At 62.5% G+C, this 23262-nt stretch overlaps 1 protein-coding gene across 9 annotated transcripts; it reads right to left on the bottom strand.

Moving 5' to 3' along the window:
* Window positions 1–48: 48 nt before the first annotated feature.
* Window positions 49–22654, bottom strand: SNED1 (sushi, nidogen and EGF like domains 1). 9 transcript variants are annotated; one of them, XM_052803967.1, is made up of 33 exons: window positions 22350–22654; window positions 19198–19485; window positions 18424–18564; window positions 17565–17727; window positions 16527–16652; window positions 16284–16397; window positions 15354–15467; window positions 14973–15086; window positions 14722–14838; window positions 14298–14423; window positions 13908–14012; window positions 13335–13448; window positions 13063–13179; window positions 12458–12574; window positions 12257–12373; window positions 11881–11994; window positions 11626–11799; window positions 11320–11433; window positions 10257–10370; window positions 9768–9881; window positions 9567–9680; window positions 8647–8943; window positions 7241–7424; window positions 7039–7151; window positions 6235–6513; window positions 5665–5809; window positions 5238–5320; window positions 4369–4455; window positions 4002–4118; window positions 3412–3502; window positions 2702–2785; window positions 2406–2443; window positions 49–1975 (listed from the first exon to the last, which is right to left on the bottom strand). In XM_052803967.1, the coding sequence occupies exons 1-32, from the start codon at window positions 22551–22553 to the stop codon at window positions 2407–2409; spliced, it is 4338 nt and encodes a 1445-aa protein (XP_052659927.1). In that variant the 5' UTR covers window positions 22554–22654; the 3' UTR covers window positions 49–1975; window position 2406. The 9 variants fall into 9 exon arrangements, with proteins under 9 accessions (XP_052659927.1, XP_052659929.1, XP_052659936.1 ...); XM_052803969.1 differs by having other exon boundaries at window positions 3412–3499; XM_052803976.1 differs by having other exon boundaries at window positions 8647–8709.
* Between the last annotated feature and the right edge of the window lie 608 nt (window positions 22655–23262).

The following is a 23262-nucleotide window of genomic DNA, read 5'->3' as shown; positions in this document are numbered from 1 at the left end:
TAATCCTCGTTCCTCCTCCTTGACCAACTACTTTAAAAAAATAACCAGTTCCCATAAAGTGTTTTTATTTAAAAAAAAAAAAAAAACAAACCAAAATAACTAATTTATTTCCAAGGCTAGGTTAAAACCTTCTGGCTGCATTACGTATTGTGCTGCCTGTGGGGCGGGAGGCAGCAGGATGCTGTGCCGGCTCATAGCAGGGCTGTGCTTCCCCTCGCTGTGGGGACAGGCCCCACAGCAGCGCTGGCTGGGCCCAGGGACTGTGCTGAAACAGGACTGTCCTGTGGCGGGGCTGCCTTTGCAACCCGTGTCAGCGCTGGTCGCATGGCTGACAAGGTAGGGGTGCAAGCAGCCCCAAAACCTCCCCTCCCTTGTGGGCAGCAGAGACTGTTCTGGCTTTCCCCTAGCCCTGCTCTTCCAGGCAAGGGCTGGCTTCTCATTCCCCAGGGGAGGCACGACACCTGGGCTCACCTTGCAGCAGGAGGAAAATGAGGCAAGTCCATCTCTGACTCCAGTTCTTCTCTGGGAGCAGAGCTAGAGCCTGTGCAGGAGGGGAGCATCACGCTGGTCCTGGCTTTACGTTGTCCCTGCCACTCCCAGGCTGCTGCCGGATGCCTCAGCAGCCGCTCCTGCGGGCCGAGCACTCTTACGCTGCTCCTGGGAGGGAGAGGGTGGTGGCAGGAGCAGCGAAACTCCTGGGCCTGTTCTGCTCTGAGAGCATCTTCCGGGCTGCAGCTCGACACTCGTGGCTGAATAACAAAGCATGCTGCGATGCTTATGGGAGGGGAGGGCGGCCCCGCGGGGATGCTTCCCACGCTGCTGGGGAAATAACACTCTATACCATAACTACGATATATCTCTGGTATGTATTAATTTATAATATACACTGTGTACATTAATACACAAATCTATGTTTAACTAGTGTTGTCATACAAACTCACAAAACTAGGAATGTTTCTAAGCTACACTTTTTCCTTGCCTGCCCTGCTGCAGCTGGTGGGGCAGCCACTGCGTGCTGGTCCTCTCCTCCGCAGACAACACAGCGCTGGCATCTGGGCACTGGGTGGTGCCAAGCTGAACGCAAAGCGAGCAGCTCAGGGGGATGGCACGGGGAGCTCGCTTCATCACCGAGCCCATGCTGTGCCCTGCCCTGGCTTGGAGGCAATCAGCGTCAGAACAAATGTGGTTTTAACACCTCAACTGATAAATTTCATCCTACAGATCACTTTTAAAATTCTTTCTAGGTGCTCTATTGCTTTCTGAGCTGGAAATTTGGTTAAAACCAGGGATTGTTTACAAAGCAAAGAAAAAAGGCAGGCAGTAGAAGCTGCCTCCATTTCCCCTGCTAGAGCAGAGAAGACAGGGACGTGCCTCCACTGCCCACAGTCACGTTGCTGCTTGGGGGAAGCTGCTCACCATTTCTAACTTGTCTACATAGGGAAGGTCTCCTCCAACCAGATTGTTTGGGCCACATTTCAGGTGATAGCTAAGGCTTTTCAGTCTGCATTAAACTGTTTTATTTGGGGGTTATAGGTAATTTATAACCTTGGATTACGAAAACAGGTTGGTGCAGATGCTGTTGGCAGGGAGCTGGGCTCAGCCCCGCCAATGCCTGAGCAGAGCTGGGAGCCCATTCCTTGTGCAGAGCAGCTGGAGGGGGGCTAAGCGGGGCTGGTCCCCTCGAGGGGCAGCCAGCCAGCCACTGCGGTACACTGGCGCTCAGCTCCTCAGGGGCAGAGAGGCAGCCGGAGTAAGGCAAGCCAGAGCGAAGGCAGTGCTGGTCCGGCGGAGGGAAGGGAGTGCTGCTCGGCGTGCCAATCCGGCTGCATGTCCCTAACGGGCTGGAGGAGAGGGAGAGGCTGATGCCAGGCAGGAAGGTTCCCCCGCTGTGTTCAACCCAGTGAGCAGATCTGATCTTCCTGGTGTTTCAAAAGCCCTTAGATGTGGAAAGACGAAGTTTCTACTGCTTTGAACCCTGTGAAGGAGCAGGAGAAGAATGAGCTGGTGTGCAGAATCCCCCAAAAGCCCCGCAGCTGCCTCTTCCCACACTGTGTACCCGTCTCGGGCTGGGAGAAGGGGACCTGCCCTTTCCAGGGCTCCAGCCTTTGCCTTGCGCAGGCAGCAGCCGGGCCCTTTCTGTGCAGGAATATCTTGTTCATGCAGCTGCAGAGCTGTGGGGAAGCAGAGCATTGCCTTCTGCTCCTCCACCCCAGCCAGAACCAGAAGCCCTCAGCCACGTGCCCAAGCCCGACCAGCATGGCAGCTGGAGAGCCCTCGCACCCCTCGACATGGCAGCGTAAGCCTGGGCTGCGCTCTGGCCTCCACCCTTCTCCTCCCCGACTCCCTGTGCAGTGGCAGGAGCTGCCCCTGCCCATGGCTGAGGAGGGCCTGGAGCAGATACTTACTCTATGGCTTCTTCAGTGTGTGACTGTTGCTTGGTTTTCTGAAAGAGAAGGGAGGAGAGCAGCGTCAGCCCTGCAGCCCCACAGCTGTTGCTTGCAGGGAGGGCATGCAGAGCTGGCGTCTCAGCCTCGGTCATACGCTCGTCACACTCTGTTCTGTGTGGGGTGCCTGCACCCCTCTCCCAGTCCACCCCCAGCCTGGGCATCCCTGCGTGTGCTGGGTGACGCCAACTGGCTGCATCCTCCTGTCTCGGGCCACAGGAAGGCCGGCGTGCTCGGGGCGCTGCTGCTAGCTGTACCTGCTGGTTGTCTTCTCGGAACCGGTGCCCTCGCAGCTCTCCTTGTAGCAGATGTCCTGGTGTACCTTGTAGACTCTCCTGTATCTGCACACACAGCAGAGTGGCAAGTTGTAGGGAATAATAGGGACAGATCTGCTTTTATGAGTGCGAGGGGGGAAGTCTGGGGGTCTCCCCCATTTCCTTCCAGGCTGCGGTAGCCAGCCTCGGTAGGAACGGGTCTGAGCCTGCTATGCCTGAGGGCTGACCCCACACAGCCAGGCCCTTGTGCCTCCATTGCAGGAGACAGGGGGCAGAGCAGAGGCCCCCATGCCCTGGCATTACAGCAGGGCTGGCCCCAGCCCTCTGCTTGCAGATAGGAGAGGCAGCTAGGAGCTGAGCTGGCAGGGGATCTGCTGCTGCCTGGAGGGGGGTCACGCACACCAAATCCAACCTCGCTGCCACGTACGGGGGTAACACCGCTATAAGGCTGTCATTTCAGCAACACCCTGCCCTGAAACACAGCTGGTGGGGCAGCCCCAGGGGCTCAAGGGCACATGAGGCTGCTCAGCCTGCGCTGGGGAGGGGGCAGCTGCAGCCACCTGGCAGCTGCCAGCCGGGGTCTGCGACGGCCTCGCATTCCCTCTCCCTTCCCCGGAGCTGAGCTGCAGGGAGACATCCCCGGCTCTGAGCACAAGGGGAAGGGGGGAGCACAACCTGCAGGCAGTACTCACAGGTAGTGGCAGGTGCCTCCTTCCCACACAGGGAATGACTTGGTTTCCGAGTACAGCCGCGTGCACGAGTGTGGCACCTTCTTGCAGGCTGCTTGGGGAACAGGAGAGGGGAGCTATCAACAAGCCCACCTCTGGCCCTGCCTGCCTGTGCCCCGTGGCAGGGGGGTGGCAAGGCCCCCCTGGCTTTCCCTGTGCTGTCCTGGAGGGCTGGCCTCAATGGAGCTGACCGGCCAGGAAAAGCAGAGCCCCCAGTCTCGCAGTGCCCAGATAACTACATGGGCAGGGCAGGAGCCTGGCTTGCCTGGCAGCAGCAGAGGTCTCAGCCAGAAGCGGGGAGCAGACCTGTGCTCCCAGATCTGCCTCCACTGGCAAAAGCAGAGCCCAGCCCCTCTCTCCGCTCTTGACACAGTGCAGCCCTCTCTAGCGAAACCTGGGCATGGTGGGAGCCCCCTTGGCTGGGAGGAGCCAGGTGCTGACAGGGTGTGCTCGGTGACCTGAGCCCTAGGTGACCTGTGGCTGGGACAGCTGCCAGGCTGGGCACGTGCCCGGGCAGAGGGAACTTGGCCTTCCGGCAGCAGCACGGCACTCACCCAGCTCGCAGAGCCGGCCCTTAAATCCCAGGCGGCAGTCACAGTGGTAGGACTTGGCATCCCTGGTGCAGGTGCCTCCGTTCCTGCAGGGGTTTGTGGAGCAGTTCTGCCCCTCGCCTGCAAAACACATATGGCTGTCAGACCCCAGGGCCACAGCACAGCCCTGCCCACCCCACCCTAATGTGCCAGGGTGCTTCCGGGGAGAGCTGCAAGCTGGGATGGGGCAGCTGGCAGCGGCCCACGCCATGTCCCTTGTGTGCTTCCCGGCAGGGCAGCAACAAGGAGAGCAGGCTGGTGCCCAGCACCCTCCCTGCCTGTGGGGCCCAGGCTGGGTCCCTGCTGCTCATGTGTCTCCCCCCAGACTTACTCTTGCTCTTTGCCTCACGCAGCTGCAGTGCCAGACTGCCCTGGCTGGACACCTCCGCATTCTCCAGCTTCACTGGAGCCTCCGGCTCTGGGCAACGAGAGGGTCAAATGTCACCTCCAGCCAGGGCCAGACCCAAAGGCAGCCCCTCTGATGGGATCCAGCCTGCCCGCAGCATCAGGGAGCTGGTCAGGCCTGAGGCAGTGGTTTAGCCTTTCCCAGTTGGCACCCCTAGAATTAGGGTGACCCCCTCACCCTTCCTGGAGGGCTGTGGGACACTGAGCCCTGGGGAGGCAGGGGCAAAGCCAAGACATGCAGCGAGCCCAGGACTGCCATCAAGTGTGCCGGGCCCCTTCCTCATCCCACAGTGTGGGGTTCCCAGGCCTAGTAGGATATCTTGAGCTGGCACTTATATCCCTGGTGTTCCAGGGATGGCAAGTGGGGGGGGCTAGTCCCGGGCTAGCGAGGGGCTTCTTGCCCAGGTGCCCTCCTCAAGTGTGAGGCTGTGCTTGGCGGTGGGAGCTTAGGCTGCTGGGCAGGCAGGGGCTGCGCTGGAGGGCTGCAGGATCACTGCCTGGGCTCCTGCTGGCAGGGGAGAAGGCCAGCCTGTACCACAGCCAGCATTGCCTCCTGTCACCAAAAGTCTCTCTCTGGACTCCCCAGCTGGCTGTGCATCACCCCTCTGCCTGGATAGGGGTCTAGCAAGCAGGTCAGATGTTCGTCTGCCCAGGGAGAGGTGGGAGGGCTCTGCCTTCCTCTGTGGCTCCCCCAGCCCTACAACAGCCTGCCTGGCTGCCACCCTGTCCTGGGGGGAGGCGTAGGAGATGGCACTGGGTGACAGAAGGGGACCAGAAAGACAGCAGAGCACTTACGTGTCTTCACAGTGATGGATTTACCCAGTGCAGTGCCAAACCTGGCGCTGATCCTCCCTCTGCCATCCACCAGCTCGGTGAACCTGGGACAGGAGAGCCATGAGGGTACAGAGCACTGTGGGTCCCCCAGGCCACAGCCGCCCCATACACTAGGGCTGGAGGCAGCTGGATAAAGCACTTGCTGGGTGGCATCAGGCTTGGTGCAAGTCCTGCGGGCTCAGCTGCGGGCAGCGTGGGGGACCTGCTCACAGGACAAGGGCCTGCCTGGCTCAGGACCCCAGCAGGTGGGCAAGAGGCGCAACCCAGCAGGAGCATGGCTTGACCCTGTGCACGCCTGGACACGGGATCTGGGAAAAGGGGCTGTGCTTAGCCCGATGCTTGGGCCAAGTGCTGGTGGAAGACCCAGGAGTGCTGGAGCAGTGCCTACCTGGGGGCTGGTGAGGGCTCCTCAGCTATGTCGTGATCCGCTAGCAAGCGGAGCTCAGGCAGGAAAGCTGGGGGCAGCCTGTTGCGCAGGACCCGGGGGTGTCCACCTTGGCTCCACCGTCTCTCCGGAGCCCCATCCCTCTGCACTGCAGACCAAAGGGTTAGGCTTAGTGGGAGGCAGGCCATGAGTCAGCACAGCAACCCAACTCCCAGCCAGTCCTCTGGTCCCCAGGCTGCCATTTAGGGCTCTTTGGGAACACGTGCACACTTTCCACATGCCTGGGCTGCAAGCCCTCATCCCTGTGAAGCATCACTGAGCTGTACCTCTGCATCTGCCCTCTGCTAATGGAGGGCACCCTGCAACCCCCCCACCTCCCTTTGCAGGGAACCTGTGTCCTGTCCCCACAGCCTGCTGCAGGCACCTGGTTCTGGGGCAGCAAGTCCCCATGGGCTTGTTACTCTGTTGGTCATCTGGTTTCCTACCCCCTGCCCCCCTTCGCCGTTAGCTCATTGCCTCCCTTGTGCTGCAGCAAACTGGCAGTGCCCCAGCCCCAGCAAGCCGGGCACTCACAGGTGGTGACGTAGAGGTGGATGGGCTCACTGTGCACTTGGCCTTGCTCCGTGTTCTGCACAGCCGTCACGGACAGGCGGTACCACTGCCCAGGGAGCAGGTCCCGCACTGTGTAGGACACAAGCTTCCCATTGGGCACGTAGCGGCTCTTCACACTCTGAGCGGTGGTGACGTTGATGATGTACCCCTCCACAGCACCGGTGGGTGGCTGCTCCCACACCATGGCCACGGAGGTGGTGGTGACGCGGGAGGCAGTGAGGTTTTGGGGGGGTAGAGGCCCTGGGGCAGGCAGGAGGTAAGGAGAAAAGGGGTCAGCGCTGGTGTCCCCGAATGGCGACTGCTCTACTTGCTCACACGCCACTTTATAAGCGTGCCAGGGCCCCAGCTTGCCTGGGTGTGCCGCAGCTAGCCCTCAGCCCAGCTCCAGCTGTGCAATGCACCAGGAGGAGATGCTCAGCGCTTGTTCCGTGCCAAAGCGGGCAGGGCCTCACTGTACCTGGGTCTGGCCCTTGCCCTCCAGCTGCCATACAGCAGGGGATGAATCAGGCCCGTGTGGGCCTGAGCTTGTGCTGCTCTTGGGCAGTGAACAACATCTGGCAGGGGAGGACATGCTGCTGCCTTGCCTGCCCTTCCCAAGAGCTGCCTGCATGCCTCCTACCCGCCGTGCTGGCCAGACAGGCTGACGGCTTTCACACCTTCCCCTCCCTGCAGCTTTCCTGCTGGCCACGAGCCGCGGCTGCCCCGGGCCTGCCAAGACCGAGGGCCCCTGCAGCGGTGGGGTGTGGTGAAGGCAACCCCACTCACTCGTCCACACATGGAAGGGGGCCGGGACCAGACTCTCCGAGGGGTGGTCTTCCGTCCCCAGGCCGCTCAGCGTTGTGACATGGACGATGTACCTCTCTCCTGGTTGCAGGTCCCTGTGGAAGAGGAAGGCAGGGTGGGAAGGGGTAAGCTGGGCAGCCTGGGAGGGCCAGCTGGCCCAGCACCCGCCTGCCACCCCACTCACAGGAAGGTGTACTTGGCCACGCTGCTGTTCAGCTCCACGGTGCGGTCTGCCAGGTCCCCCGGCCGGCGGATGGAGACACGCACCCTACTGACGGTGGAGTGCTTGAGCCGGTGGAGAGCCCACTGCACCGTGATGGCGCTGGCTGTCACGTTTGTGATCTCAAAGCCTTCCACCGTACGCGGTCCTGGCCGGAGCAAGCGGAGAGGACTGCGGTCAGCCTCTGGTCATCATGGGTTGCCCTGTCCCTTCCCCATGCCCCTGCAGAGGGGGTCCTGCCTGCCCTTCTGGATTGGCTTCCCCAGCAGGAGCAGCTCAGTGCCACCTGCCCTGCCGGACTCACGCTCTCCCATCCTCACCACCTGTGGGCAGGCGGGAGGCACATCCTCTGCCTGCCTGCAAGGCCTCCTGCCATCCACGGCACCCCTGGGGCTGTCCTCCTCTGGTCCCAGCCCCCCCCACCAGCTCCAAAGGAGCCACAGTGCCTGGCCCTGGCCCTAAGCCCACCTAAGCACTGCCCAGGAGGCCATCCTGAGCGCAGTTCTCGCTGTCCCCAGCACCCATCCCTGGCTTGAGGCCTCCCGAGATGCTGTGGCCAGCAGCACAGCCCCTTGCTATGCCCAGTGCCATGCTTGCCGCCTCCTTCCCTGGGCTTCAGTCGGTCTCAGCCCACTGAGGGGGTGGGGTGATGGGGCACGCAGGCTTTCCTGCCACCATCCCCTTCTCATTACAGGGCAGCTTTTCTAGGTCTAATCCCCTCCATCCTCAGTTTGCACTTGATTTCCACATCTCCCCGCCCTAGAAAGCGGGACTGCAGCTGCTCCACCTGCCCATGCTCCCACAGAGGCATCACTGTGCCCCTCTTCCCTCCGCCTGCGGAGCAGAGGTCCCTGCCAGCCTCTGCTCTTTCTGGCACATCCCCACACTGAGCCTGGGGGGATGATGGGGTGACTCGCCCATGGGGCTCATAGTCAGAGATTGCCCGGCCCCGGTGGCCCACTGGCATGGGGGCTTCTCCAGCTCAGCCAAGCAGCACCAGGGACCCACGCTACCCTGGGCTCAGTGACAAGGAGTAACTGGTGCAGCAGGCACAGCCTGGCCCTGATGAACAGGATCCGGGAGCGGTCCCGGCTGCCAGCTCCCTTACCAGCCCCCGGGCAGGGGCCTGGTGAGCTGCGGGTGGGTTCGGTCCCCTTTTACTCACAGCAGAGAACAGCAATTCTCTGTGCCAAGCGCCTTCCAAAGGCCCCAGGCTGGATTTTTAGGATCTGCACCACCAAACCCACCAGGGTTTGGCACAGGCCCGGGCTGCGGCCGGAGCCGGCGACAGGGGGGATGTGGCACAAGCCCTGGCGCCTGCGGGGGCTGCAGGTGCTCACGACCGCGATCCCCCCGGGGACGCTACTCACTAGTGCGTGTGGTGAGCATGACGGGCCTGCTGATATCATTCTTGTTGTTCACGTTGCGTTTGACTGAAAAGACAGAAATATTGTAGGCTCTGCCGGAGGCTAGTGCCCGCAATTGGTGGGCAGAACGACTTCGGTCCACAAAATCTGTCCTGCGGTAAGAGCCGTCGAGGGATACGTACGTCACGGCGTAGCCGTCAATGAGTTGCCTGGCGGCTGCGTCCTCAGGTGGGTGCCAAGAAATCAACACACCAGTGTCCTCCACCCTTTCCACCTTTAATGAGGTTGGTGGCAGCAATTCTTCAGGGTGTGGGCAAAAGCAAAGGGGAGAGGTAACGCCATGAATCTTTAGAGAACAGACCCCGGCAGCAAGAGGCAGAGTGGCAGTGATGGAGGATGGGGCCCTCGCCCTCTCCCTTGGCACGCTTGGCAGGGGCCCTGCGGGTGCCAGCTGCCACTGGCCCGGGAGGAGCCAGGGCACCAGGAGCACTCCCAGCCACCACCACCCAGCAGCACCGGCGGCCGAGCACCTGCCGCCGCCTGCCAGGCCTAGGGTGCCGGCGAGATGGGGCGAGGGGCCCCAGGGAGGCCGGTGCTGGCAGCGAGAGGCTTCCCTCGGACGCCTCGGCCTCCCCTCATGAGGGCATTTGAGGGATCGCCGTCGCTGCAGGGGGACCAGGGAAACCTGTCCCCAGCAGCCTCGTGCAGAGCCCAGCGCCTGTGGCAGCAGCTCAGCACGCCAGCGCACGCCCGACACGTCGGTGGGGCCGGGCTGCCCCCCGCGGAGGCAAGGGCCCAGCCCTGCCTGCCTCAAGGAGAGCTGCTGGTCCCGGACGGCGTCGAGCCCCTCGCAGACAGTGGCCACCGCCGGGCCGGCGTCGAGCCCCGCGCCACGTCCTGGTGCCGCTGCTGAGGGCCTTTACCTTTTTCGCAGCTCTTGCCTGTGTAGCTGACTTTGCAGGTGCAGCTGTGGGTGCCATTGCCGGGCAGGCAGTAGCCTCTGCTCCCGCAGGGACTGGAGAAGCATGGGTCGCTGGCTGCGGGAGAGACATCAGGCCCAGTGACATTAGTGGTGCCGGCTAGCCAAGTGGCCGCCCCACACTGAGCTGCCCTGCCCCCCTCACCTATCTCGCAGTGGTAGCCGAAGAAACCCTCTGGGCACACGCAGAGGTAGGAGCCCCCATAGCTCTCGCACTCTCCTCCATTTCGGCAAGGGGCTGACTCGCAGGCGTCTACTTCTGGAGGCAGGAGGAGGCCAGCAGTGAGCGGTGGTCCCCAGCATGCCAGCAGCCAGCTCCCGCAGGCAAGCTATGGCAATGACCCCCCCCCAAGGGGGCAGCAGGATGGATGCACAGCCCGGGGCTCAGCACAGCCAGTCTGGACCCAGAATCCCACCCAAGCACTGCGGTGGCCGCATCCCCTGGCATAGGGTGGATGCCTTCGAAAGGCGATCCGTCACTGGCAGACACCTCATTCCTCACTCCCTCCCCACCAGAGTTTCGGGGTCAAGGTGCCCAAGAGAGCAACCAGCCACCTGGCTCAGTGCCGGTCCTGGCAGCGTGCCAGTGCCCACAGTCCAGCCTCCCACTGCCCCGGGAAGGGCAAGTCCCTACCTGTCTCGCACTGGGTCCCCACAAAGCCCTCGGGACAGTAGCAAGTGAAGGACCCGGGGAGGTCCCAGCAGGTCCCGCCGTTCTTACAGGGCTCTGACTGGCACTCATCGACATCTGGGGAGTGGTGGGAGAAGAGGTGCCAGCTCAGCATAGCGATGGGGGGCTTGGAAAGGCAGTGCTTCTCCTGCAGGGCACAGACCCTCCCCACATTGCTCGCTACCCCCAAGCCCACCAGCCAGGAACAGCCCCGCTCCTGAGGCCATCAGGAGCCCACTGCCCCACACCTGCCCCTGCACAGGGGCTGCAGGAGGAGCTGGGCATGGAGACATGCCCGCAGGGACACCTGGGTATGGCTGGCAGTGTGGGGGGCTTTGCCAAGAGGTCACCTAGGATGCCTGTGGCAGGTCCCCTCCTCCGACCCACAGCAAGCATCCCGCCTTCTCCCACCACTGTCCTCTGCCAGGCCCTGGGGAGCCAGGCTTGAACTGCCTGCCACAGAGTGCCACCAGCCCCCATGCTGCCCATCGCCCCCTTCAACCAGCACCCGCACGCAGCCAAGACCATGTGCACACACAGGAGCAGGAGCACAGCACAGCCAAAAACGTGCTACATCAAGCTGCTTTTCTCCCCACATCTTGGCCAATAGCTTTGGAGCCAGGCAGGGCACTTCCCACCCAGATCCCGAGATCTGGAGCTTCTCTGCACGGGCTTAACATGCCTCAGGAGAAGTCATTGCCCCATCAGCGACAGAAATGCCCACACGGCATCCACTAGTGGGAGGACACAAGTAGCGCACATGCCCCTGCAGCCCTGCCCGCTCCTCGGCCCAACTGGGAGCAGTGTCTCCCTGCCAGTGCATCCACAGCCGGCCAGGGGCTCTGGGAGAGGAGCCCTCGCTGCAGGCTGATCTGAGCATGCAGTTGGGAGACTGAAGCCAGCACACACAACCGCAGGCAGCCCAGCTCCTGGTCATGGGGTTCAGGCCCTGGGGGCTGTGGGACGAGGAAGGGTTTCCTATAGCGGCCTGCGGCAGCCCTGAAGCGTGCCCGGCACGGTCGCTTACCCGACTCGCAGTGGTGGCCGGTGTAACCTGGCTCACACAGGCACAGGAACTCGGCAATGCGGTCCTTGCACCGGCCACCGTTCAGGCAGGGCTGGGACAGGCACTCATCAATCTCTGCAGGCATTTGGGCAGGGGAGAGACAAGGCGAGAGACGTGAGCACCAGGCAGGGGTCCCTGGGGCGCTCTGTCTGCAGACACGGGCAGGGGAGGACTGGAGTACATGTCCTGGGGTCACCAAGCCATGGTCATGACCATGGCCCACTGGGACTGTGCCCCAGGGCTCGGCCACTCCTCGGTGCTCCTCACCATTGCATTCTGGGGGGTCGCTCCAGACGCCTGGTAAGCGGCAGACACGGGGGTGGTTGTGCTGACTGAGGGTGTAGCCCAGCTCACACTGGTATTCAGCCAGCGAGCCCACCTTGGTGGAGTTGAAAGAGGCCTGGGCGTGCTTCACCTCGCTGGGGACGCCGCAGTCGACCTCTGGGGAGAGACGGCAGGGTGAGCAGGGCCTACAGAGGCACCCCGAGCTCCCAGCTGACAGGGGCAGAGCAAGGCCCTTACCAGACTGGCAGTGCTTCCCTACATAGCCCACGGGGCACGTGCAAGCATAGCCCCAGCCGAGGTCCTCGCAGGTAGCACCATTCTCACAGGGGCTAAGGAAGCACGGGGAGGGCGCTAGAAGAACGGAGCAAAGAGTGACTGCTGCAGACTTGGCAGAGGCCAGGAACTGGAGCCCTTCCCTTCCCCCCCCCCCTGGCAGCACTGCCCTGCCCTCTGGCAGGGTGCAAAGAAGAGTTGAAGCACTTCAAATTACAGGGAAGGGGCTTCAAAGCAAGCAGCGAGGCTCACTTGCCGCCACCATGACTGTCGGCTCTGCCGGCAGCCCCAACACCTCCCCAGGCAGCCTGCAGCACTGGTGCACCCTGCTCACACCTACCAATCTCGCAGTGCCGGCCAGCGTAGCCTGGGGGACAGTCGCACTTGTACTTGCCGATGTAGTGGAAGCAGGTGCCCCCGTTCTGGCAGGGCCCCGAGGCACAGGGGTCTGGCTTACCTGGGGACAGAGGGCAGGCAGGAGCTGAGCAGCGAGCGGGACGACTGCCGCCTCTCCTCCCTGCGTGGGGGCCGGGGGCCGTACCGATCTCGCAGTGCTTGCCGGTGAAGCGGTAGGGGCAGGTGCAGTGGTACTCGCCATCCGCCTCCCTGCAGGTGCCCCCGTTGCGACAGGGCCCCGTGCTGCACAGCCGTGGCTTGGCTGCAGAGAGAGGGCCGAGAGCAGGGGTCACCCACTGCTGCTGGCACCCCAAGAGCCACCACCTCCCACCAGCACCCCATCAAACCCCTCGCTATGGGAAAGCCGAGCACACCCGGGCCTCACAGCCCTAGGCTCAGCAACACCTTGAAACGCCACCCGTGCAGATGCATGCCGGGGCCTTGGGGGACCACGGGTGCATGATGCCTGGGGACTGACGGCCACTCCTGAGGCCAGAAGCTCAGGCATGCAAAAAGAACTCCAACAGCGATGGTATTGTGCAGGAAACACAACTGGATTGGCGGCTGTGACCATCAGGGGCCATGAAAGGAGCCACACAATCCTCCCTCACCCTGTGGGATGGGATGGGATAACCTGCACCCACTTCCAGCTGCAGCTCAGCAAGCGGCCGCTCATCTCCCACAAGGGTCCAGGCTCTTCTCCCACCCCCTGCCAGGTCCTGGGGCTAGCAGGGAGCTCTGTACGGGTACCTTTCTCACAGTGCTTGCCAAGGAAGCCTCGAGGACACTCGCAGGTATATGAGTCATCATGAACCTCACAGGACCCCCCGTTCAGGCAGGGCTCCGAGTCACAGGGGGATGGCATCGCTGCAAAGCCAAACACAGGGCGTCACTGAGGACTTACGACCAGGGGTGCAAGGGCTGCTCCCTGGCTGATGACTGTATCCCTGCTCACACCTCTGGCCCCTGTCACAGGTGTCCCTCCCTGGGGCTGGTCCCGCATCCCTGCAGACAAGACTTACTGTGGTTGGTGCTGTAGTCAGTGTGGCAGACACAGAGGTAGCTCCCGCCATACTCCATGCAGTACCCACCATCTGGGCACTGCGTGTTCATGTTGCACGGTGTGGTGGTGACTTCTGCAAACACACGGCCAGCACCAGCCTCTGTCAGCCAGCAGCAGGACACCCAGCCGGCTGCCTGGCCAGAAACAGGGGTCTCCTAACTTTGCAGGGTCTGATGAGACAGGAGGGACCCTCTGTACCCCACACCACAGACCGTGCGAACGGCAAGGGCCAGCCTGGATGCTCAGCGAGCTTTCGAGCAGGAGTGCATGAAGGCTGCGGTTCCCCTCCCCACCCAGGGTGGCCGGGCTGGGGCCAGGGACTGGGAGAGGCACAGGTCAAGGGGGAGCAACGGAGGTGGAAGCGTTGCCTCCTCACCAGGGGACAGTATTTCCAGGCTCAAATTCAGTGCGTGCCCCTGGTACTGTGCTAGGCTCAGGCATGGGCAGAATGTCTCCTTGCTTGCCCAAAGCCTGCCTGGCTCAAGCATCCGGGAGAGGGAGCAGACACAGCAAGTGAGAAGCCCTCACCTACCAAATTCACAGAGGAGACCAAAAAACCCAGGTGGGCATTGGCAGATGGTGACATTCCCCTCCAGACAACTGCCCCCATTGCGACACTCGCAGCCCTCCGAGAGTTCTGCAAGAGAGGAGACAGGAGCTTCCCAGGACCCCTCCTGCTTGCGGGACTGGGACAGCCACACAGCCTTGCTGGATGCCACCCATGGGGGAAGCTCAGGGGGACAGAAGCCACGAGCCCCCGCCCCCAGACACCCAGGCACAGCCTCCTTCAGCAGGACAGACCCACTGTTCAGTCCAGGAGCCCGGAACGGACTCTCCGGGGCTGCTGCTTCTCCCTCTCAGGAGCACGAGGGCTCCCCTAGAGACATGACACCCCACCGGAGAGACCCCCCTGGGTACTCACTGTCTCGACAGTCCTGCCCAGTGTAGCCCTCCCGGCATTCGCAGATGTAGCCCTGCTCTGTCTCCAGGCAGCTGCCCGCGTTCTGGCATGGGTGGGAGAGGCAGGCGCCAGGCACACGGGGCCCACCTGCGGGGAAGGGGGAAGCTGAGCCAGAGCCACCCCAGCCTGGAGCTGGAACACCCTCTGTCATGGGGGGAGCCAGGGCAGAGCTGGTCTAGCCCAGCTTCATGCCGGAGACCCCACCACAGCTGAGCAGCCCTGATGGAAGGAGCTCCCTCCAGGCAGCACCACGACCCCTCTGCACATGCTGCCTGCCAGCTTTTGGCACTGCCTGTGGCTGATACAGCCCCTTCTAGCCTCTTCCCGCCTGGCTCCTCTGAAACCAGCTCCCGTGCTGCGCTGGGCAAGGTGTGCCTCCACTCACCGTACTGGCAGTTGTTGCCGTAATAACCCGGGGAGCAGGTGCAGATGTAGCGGCCAGGGCGGATGTAGTTGCACGTCTGCCGGTTTCTGCAGCTCCAGTCCTCACAGGAAGATGAGTCTGGCGGGGGGGAAAGGAAGCGAGCATGCAATGAGCAGAGCCTGGCCCTGGGAGAGGGGCCGTGATGGCCAGGAGAGCATGGGGGACACAGTCCCTGGTGTGGGTGGTCCCGGAGCGCAGGCAGGAGCAGGCACCTGTCTCACAGCGCTGTCCCACGAAGGGCTCCAGGCACACGCAGGTGTAGTTATCAACCATGTCGACACAGTGCCCACCGTTCAAGCACGGGCTGGACTCGCACTCGTTCACCTCTGCAAGGGGAGGCCGGGAGGGGCAGTCAGGCCAAGCGCGGACACTGCCAGGCTGCTGGTTCACCTGCTGCCTCCCATCCTGGATGATGCTTGGGAGGAGGAAGGCGACAGCCAGAAAAAAAAAAAAAAAAAAAAAAATCAGTGCTGCCGGCAATGCCAAGCCCTCTCCTCCCAAAACTACAGCCGGGGATGAAGCAGGGTGGGAAGGCAGCCTGCCAAGGCGTGAACTGTCACCATCTCCCCCCGGTGCCTGCTCCTGCCACCCACCTGTCTGGCAGTCCGCCCCCGTATACCCCAGCTGGCACAAGCATGCTGCCGTCCCGTTCACCGCCTGGCACCTCCCGCCGTTCTGGCACACCCTGCTCTCACATGGTGACTCTTCTGCAGCGGGACACCGAAAAAAAAAGAGACCGGGGGTGGGGATCAGCCCAGGCCCAGGACCGGCACGTGGCATCCTCTGCACACACGGTGATGCTGGGGCCGGGCAGAGTGCAGCTTGGAGCCACCAACGCACCCTCCGGCGGGAGGTGGCAGCCGCGTCCCCAGCCACGGCTCTTCCCAAAACCCTTCCTTGGGCAGCTCAGACCTTTCATTCCTCTGCGCCTCTCAGATGCCAGCGTGCTGTGCTGGGCATTTCTCCCTCCCTCCCTCCCTCCCTTCCCCAAAAGTCAACTCCCTGCTCACCTTCTCCACTGGCCTGGAGGCTCACTGGGAGCCAAACACTTTGGTGGCACTTCCACCGGCTGGCGGAGGCCAGCGGTGGGGGAAAGTAGCCACCATGGCCCCTAACGAGACCAGGAGAGTCCCCACTGGCTTTGAAAGGCTCGGGACCAGAGCATCACCTGCAAAAGCAGGGCCTCCGAGACTTCTGTTTAAGCACTAACCACCAGTTTTTCTGACTAAGGGAGCAGTGGCAGAGAGAGGTGCTGACGGCAGGGCTGAGCCAAGCCCTTGGCAGAGTGGGCTGCCAGCGGCAGGAAGGGCTCACAGCCAGAGCAAAGTTTCCTTTGCCTGCATCAAGCTGAAATCCAACCGGCCATCGTAAACCGCTCGAGCCCAGCAGCTGCCACAGGAGCCCCAGTCTCGAAGAGCTGCCCCCCCATCACCCCCAAGAGTGGCAGTGCCCCCCAAGCCTGGGGTCTCCGCTCTTCAAATGTGGCAGAGCCAGCCCTGCCACACCAGCAGCCCCACACTCACCGGTCTCGCAGTTGGTGCCTCTGAAGCCCGGCAGGCACCTGCAGCTGAAGTTGCCGGCACCATTGAGGCAGGTGGCTCCGTTCTGACATGGGTGGGAGAGACACTCATCCACATCTGAAACAGAGGCCCGTGTGGGGACAGGAGCTCAGGGCAGGGACAGGGACAGCCGGCACACAGCAGCGATGCCGGGAGCGAGACCTGCTCCCTGCGGCGAAGTGCCAGGAGCTCAGGGCTGGCACTCACCGACATGGCACCTCTTCCCAGTAAAGCCAGCCAGGCAGGAGCAGGTGTAGGAGGGGTTCCCCGTGATGCAGTCCTCGATACACTTCCCCCCATTCAGGCAGGGCCGCAGCGTCAGGCAGACAGACGCTGTGGGGACACCGGTGCCCCGCCGTCAGCCTGCGCCCTGGCAGGGCTCACCCGCCGCCTTCCAGCCACACCAGCGCCAGGGTCCATCCCCGCACCCACCCGGCTTCCCGGGGTGCTCGGGGAGCCCATGGGGGCTGCCTGCCTCACGGCAGGGCAAGGTCCGCTCCTCACGGGCTCCCCTGGGACAGAGGGGCTCTTTTATTCCTCCTGTGTGAGGGGGAGAGGCTGCACAGAGTCAGCCCCACCAGCCAGGGGCACATGGACATGCCCTCGCTTATCACCCAGGGCAGAGGGAAAGGGGGACAGGAGAGCCCACGTACAGCAAACCCACCAGTAACGCAAGACACACGCAGATCATGGGTGGGAAAACATGGCTGGGGGGGAGCAGGGACGAGGAACGGGAGGCCAGTGGCGCTGCAGGGGATGTGTCAGGACCCCCGGGGTGGGGAGTGTGGCCCAGCCCTAGTGCCCCGGCCAGTGGCACCCAGCAGCCCTCCGCATGGCTCGCCCCGGCCTCCTGGGACTTACAGACATATGCATTCCCCAAGGGTGCCAGCCCCTCATGCCCTGCCCTGCCCGGCAGCAGGCCGGTGGGGTCCCGCCTGTGCACCGTCACCTCCTCCCCAGCCTCCCTCATAGCTCCGCGCAGGCTCTTTTAGTCTCAAAAGTCTTCCTCCCCTCCCCATTTGCTCTCCCAGCCCCTTCCCAGCCCCAGGGCACCCATGGGTGCCATCCCCAGCCACAGCAGGCACTGAGGACGGTCCCCCCATGGCTGCCTCCCCTCCCTCCCCAAGCCCTTCAAGCCGCCTCCTCCACCCCACGGAGGTGGGGGTTGAGGCAGGGAGAGACGGGGCTGGAGAACAGTGTGGGGTTGGGTTGGGAGTTAAATAAACCTAACTGCTGTCCTCTTACTTGTATTGCTGCAGCCCCCCACTTGCACCTGGGCATCATCGATTCTGAACACCCAGCGCCCGGGGATACCCACATTTGTCGTCATCTCCACGTCAGCGATGTCATCGGTGCGGGATCCGGGGATGTTGAAGTAGCGCTTTCCATCACCGGCGTTAAAACCTGCCTGGGAGGACAAGGGCCGAGGGTAAAGAGACATCACTAGCGCAAGGGGGAAGGTGGCTAGAGCATGAGGGCTCATCTCTCCTGTCACTCAGCACCGGCATCGCTCGGACTGACTGTCCCCTTCCACAGCCACCGGCCAGCACTCAGCCCTGTCCACATGCCGGGACAACAGCCGGCATGACGGGGCGAAGCGGCCACCCTGCCCACTCGGTCCCTCCCCTGGGATTCAAAACCCATCCGCTTCCTCTCCACCTGCAGCATCCTGCCTGCTGCAGGCTGGCGGGCAGGGAGCCAAGCACGGATCAACTGCCAGTAAATTCACACATCCGAATGGGTACTGGGGTTTCTGTGGGTGTTCGCTTTTTTTCCCTTAAACACAAAAACGCACACAAGGATGAAATAAAAATATAAGCAAAAGCTGTGCTGGCTGTGGCAGCTGCTCTTAAAGGCTGAGGTTAGGAAGGAAAAGGGACTAAGAGGCAGCAGCCAAGGCAAAGACCTGTGGTTTCGGGATAACAAAGCCCCCTGTATGGTCTTGGCTTTGGGAGCCAGAGCACACGCGGATATTTAAGAACTTTAAAAAAAAAAAAAAAAAAAAAAAATAGCAGGGGGAGGTTTTCCACCTCCAAAAAAACCCAAACCAGGAGCCACAAGCTTGCAGGGCAGATGCGTCCCAGGGGCCACGTTTGCCACTTACCTGCGCCGCGATGCCGCCGAGCCCAGCAAAGTCCCCCCCACTGCTGGCGTGCATACCCGTGGTCCAGGTGATGGACTCATAGTTGAAGATGGTGAAGGAGAGCTTGCCGTCTGTGATGAGAACAATCTGGAAAGTGTTTACCTGCAGCAGGGAAGGGAAGAAAGCAGTGAGTGGGCAGGAAGGGGGCAGGTGAGCCAGCCAAAACCCAGTCAGAAAATAAAATGATGGAAAGAGCATTTAGCAAAGGTGTTTCTTTGAGCCCCAGTCCTCCTCTGCAAGAAAAGACAGTTGGGTTTAATTATTTTTAACCCTAAGGTGTTGTGATCCCCCCGCCCAGCACCCCAGCCAGTAGGATAGCTCACTTCTCCTGCCGGGGGAACAGGAAAAATGGAGAGAAATGTGGTTATCAGTCCTCTGGAAGAAAGGCAGCAAACCCCATCAGCGACCGGCTCCTTAGCACAACCGCAGGCAGGCAGGCAAACGCCGCCCTGCTGCTGCCTGAGAAGGGGGACACCGGCGATTTGCAGCCTCCACACAGCACAAAGAGGAGAGTTTGGTTTTGCCAGCCTGGCGCTGCTCTGTCATGGCAAGGCATCGTGATGGAGCCGCCGGGGTCAGCTTAGTCCTGCTGACGGCTCCGTGCCACATGAGGCAGGAGTGCCACTGCCGTGGAACGCACCGAAGCTCCAGCAAGATGCTCCTTTTAAAAAAAAAAAAAAAAAAAGACACACAAACTACCCCTAAATTAATGGCTGCTCTGCCCCAGCTACTCACTGGTGAAAACGAACTGCCCCCGAAGAAGGTCACTCGGTACCAGGTGGCGATGAAGACCCACTGCGCGGAAAACCCCGGAAACTCGGGGAAATACTGCGCGATGTCCCTGCTTGCTCTCTCTAAGATGGGCTGCTCAGTGCTCTCCCGGTAATACACATCGCCCGCCCGCCGGTTATCCACGTCAGCCCAGAAAGCAGCCACCACGCGCCGGTCCTTGGAGATGGGGAAGGCCACCGGTGTGAACTGGGACACCTCCTTCAGGAATGAGATGATCCCGTTGTTGTTCACCTGCAGAGAGGGAGGGAAAGAAACGGGTGGCCACGGTTGATTCCTGCCACCAGCAGGAATCCATGTTTTAGAGGTGCTTTCCATTTCACCTTTTTTTTTTTCACCCCCTGTTTCCACAAACATTGGAGCACTTCCCCTTCCTGCCCTTGGAAGTGGAGACGTGCCCCAGCACCCACAGCCCCCCACCCCAGCCGCTCGCTCACTGGAGTGCGGCTGCGGGGAGGCAGCTGCCCGAACAAACCCAGCCCTGTTCTCCACTGCGGCCAGGCCAGGGGAAGGGGGAACAGCTGAGAAAACTGCAGCAGCCCCAGCGCTTTAAACAAACAGCACCCAGTGCACTTGGCCAGCTCACTCTGGTGTTCTTGGCGGGGACGAGGGGCTGTTTTGTTTGCTCCCTGCTCTCTTACAGCTGACACACAGCCTGTGGGGCTGGGGTCTAGGTCATGCCCGAGCCAGGCAGCCACCAGCCCAGGATGGGGGGAGCCTTGCTGGGCAGCAATCCATCCGCCAGCATGCGTGGTGCTGCAAGTGAGCTAACGAGCGGTCGAGCTAATGGGCTCATGCCACCATCCCACGCAAAGCCCCCCGTGCTGGCTGGGCCTCAGCGGGCTGCTCTCATTAAAGCGGGGGATGCCAGACACCCAGGGCAAGATACTGCAAACTCTGAGCCCTTCCCCAGCACTAATTAACTGTGGCAATTAGGGTCCTGGGATGCCTGGCCCAGGGACACATGGTGGAGGCGGCCCTCAGCCCAGGGAAGGAAGCTGGAGACAGTGGACGCTGCTGCCTGGAGCACTGCCTCCTGGCTTGGGGATGCAGGGGGAAGGAGGAAGGGGAGGAAAACCCCTGCCTGCACTGATGCCTGCTCAGGCAGCAAGGGGGCAGGGATCAAAGGGAAATGCTCTTGTTCTGACCCCCCAGATTCCCGGGAGGAGACGCTGCCAGCACCCTGCTGCAGTGGCAATCCCAGTGGGACAGGCAGCTCCCAGCTGCTCCGCTCCCCTGCCTGCAGTGCTGCCTGCAAGCAACAGCAGGACAGGCAGGAGTACACAGCCCCCCAGCTGAGCTCCCTAGCATGCAATGCCTGGCTCCAGCAGCACCGGCCCGGCAAGCCCCTGGGCTGCAGGGTGGGAAAGGGGGGGCACGGTGCAGGCAAGAGGCTCTCCAGTGGAGAGAGCAGCCCTGGCGCGAAGCAGGCAGGGGCAGGCAGCAGTGTCATGCTCGCGTGCCGACAAGGAGCTGGGAGCTAGCGTCCCACCAGGAGCCGTGCCAAAGCCAGCGTGCCTGTGCCCCAGCTGCCTGCAGGCCCAGGCTGGGGGTGAGAGGGATGATGGGCTGTGACAGCCTCGTGCAGCCCCTGGAGAGGGTCCCCAGTCCCCGAGGAGGGTCCCCAGCCCCTCCATGTAAGCACAGAGCAGTCCTTGCTGTGACTAAGGGGAAGAGGATTCCTGTTTCCCAAAGCCTCTGTAACCCCGCAGTGTCCGCAGAGGAACATTCTTCCCGTGATTAAAGCAAGATGGGAGAGAGCCGGAGCCAAGAAGGGCTGCTTTTGTTGTTGCTGGTTTTTGCAAAGGAGGAGGGGGTGGTTGGAGGCAGCCCTCAAGGACGAAGGTTTCCAGGTGAGCCCAGCCTCGCACCAGCTTCCCTGGGACAGCTGCTCCCCAGGGAGGAGCAGGCCTGCCAAGCAGACCCCCATGATGGGGGCAGGCAAGCTGGCCCTGCAGAGCCAGGGGGGTCTAGGTTCAGGGGAGGGGGATGCACTGCCCTCTGACTCCTGCAGCCCCTCCAAGACCCAGAGCTGGGCTGTGCATCCCATATGGGACACCCATCACATCACCTGGCTTCTCCCAGCCTCTTCTATCCTCCCACCGTGACTCAAGCCCCAAGCCCAGGTCCCTCCTGCTGGATGGCAGGACTGGTGCTTTTATCAGGGGGAAAAAACAACACCAGCGAGGACCAAGGATCTCCTGTGCTTAACCGAGGCAGCAGGATGGTACACCAGCCCAGCTCTGAGATTGCACCGAGGTGATGCTCAGCCCTCTCCTCTGCCAGCTGGGTCCGGATCGTCTGTCAAACCGGGGAGAATAGAAGGGACCAGGATGCTGGAGGATTCACTGTGCCAGGTGGGAGCCGGCGTGGGGAGCACAGACCCCATCCCAGGATGCAGGGCTGGCGTTTGGAACTAGCACCACCCAAAAGGCTCCAGAGGCAACTGGGCACTTGGAGCTGCTCCTCTGCCTGACAGCCACAGCCATGGGGGACACGAGAGGCCAGGTGTGACTCAAGCTCTCCGGCCACGGTCCCCTCAAGGTGGCTCAGGAGCTGCAAGGGAGCACATCAGCTGGGGTCCCAGCAACCCGTCCACCCCAGCGGGCACAGGGAGAAGAGGAGAGAGAGTGGGATGTGCAGAGCAGCCAGCCAAGCCCCCTGCAACACAACCAGAAGGGCAGCTGTGTTTATTCTGCATTGCACCCAGAGCCCCGTCGCCGCCTCCTCCCCGGCGAGGGCTGCCATCCAGGGGCTGCAGCACGCCTGCTCCGAGCTCTCACCCACCCCACCACAGGCGAGTGCTTCGTCCAGCATCCCCAGCATGGCGGGGCCAGGACCCTCGTTGCACCACCCGAGGTGGCCCTGGCCCCACCGAGCTGGGGGCCCAGTATGCTTCCCAAGCCCAGGACCCCGCCGGATCTGCTCGTGCCCTCAGCATGCCATTATTCCTCTGATGCTCCGAGTTCAATGGGGACCACCCGAGGGCCCCCGTGGCAACCCACATGCACTTGGACCCATCTGAGCGGGATAGTAATTTAAAACTAAATGAACTAAAATGAACTAGGAGGCCCTCCCCGCCGCCCCCCGGTACTCACGTAGAGGCCGGTGTGCCCCGCGCCGAAGAAAGGGAAGGGGAGGGAGAGGGGCCGCAGCTCGGAGCCGCCGTCGTCCTGCTTCCGCGTGGCGGCGTCGCCCTGCGTGGGCCCGAAGGGGTAGAAGTCTGCCAGCGGCACCACGCCGCCCGCCCATAGCCACTCGCCCAGGGCCACCAGCACGGCCCAGCCCGCCAGGCCCCGCATGGCCGCCGGGACCCGCCGTTTGCTTCTCACGCCGACGCCGGCACCGGCCACCGCGGCATGGCGGCGCGGCGGGGGAAGGGCACCCGCCGACGGGCACGGAGCTCGGCTCGGCTCGGAGCGAGTCCGGGCGGCCCCTGCGCGCAACCGATCGCTGGGAGCTGCGGACGCGGAACCGGGCAGCCGCTGCAGCTTGAACCTCCGCCGCCGCGCCGAACCCCTTCACCCCGCCAGCCCCGCCCCGCCGCGGGTGATTTGCATTGCCAGGGTGCGGCCAGCCAATGGGCGCTCGGCGCGCCAGGAGGGCCGTGGTGGAGGGGCGGGGTATGCAAATAAAGCGGGGCGGGGGGAGCAGCGCTCGGGTGGGCGGGGCGGGAGGTCCCCCCACGGGGCAGGACACCCTCCCTGCCGCCCCCTCTCCTCCCAAGCCCCCCGCGGAGGGACCCCTCGCCGCCTCCTCATCCCCCACGGGGAAAAGTAGCCACCACCCAAGGACACGCGTGGGTGCAGAGCCCCCCTCCAGGGCCAGCCGCGGCCCCGCTCCACCTCCCCATCCCCAGCTGCAGTTCAGCAGCGGGTCCCCTCTGCTCCTTTAAAACAGAGGACTGGAGGGGAAAAAAAGAGTGTAAGAGGAAAAAAATGGTGGTGGTTGCTTTTTTTTTGCTCCCCCCCCCTTTTTTTTTCAGGTGCTAAAAATATTATCAGGAAATTC

Source organism: Harpia harpyja, chromosome 12 (assembly GCF_026419915.1).
Source record: "Harpia harpyja isolate bHarHar1 chromosome 12, bHarHar1 primary haplotype, whole genome shotgun sequence".
Lineage (NCBI taxonomy): Eukaryota > Metazoa > Chordata > Aves > Accipitriformes > Accipitridae > Harpia > Harpia harpyja.
This window is presented reverse-complemented; position numbering and strand designations above follow the sequence as displayed.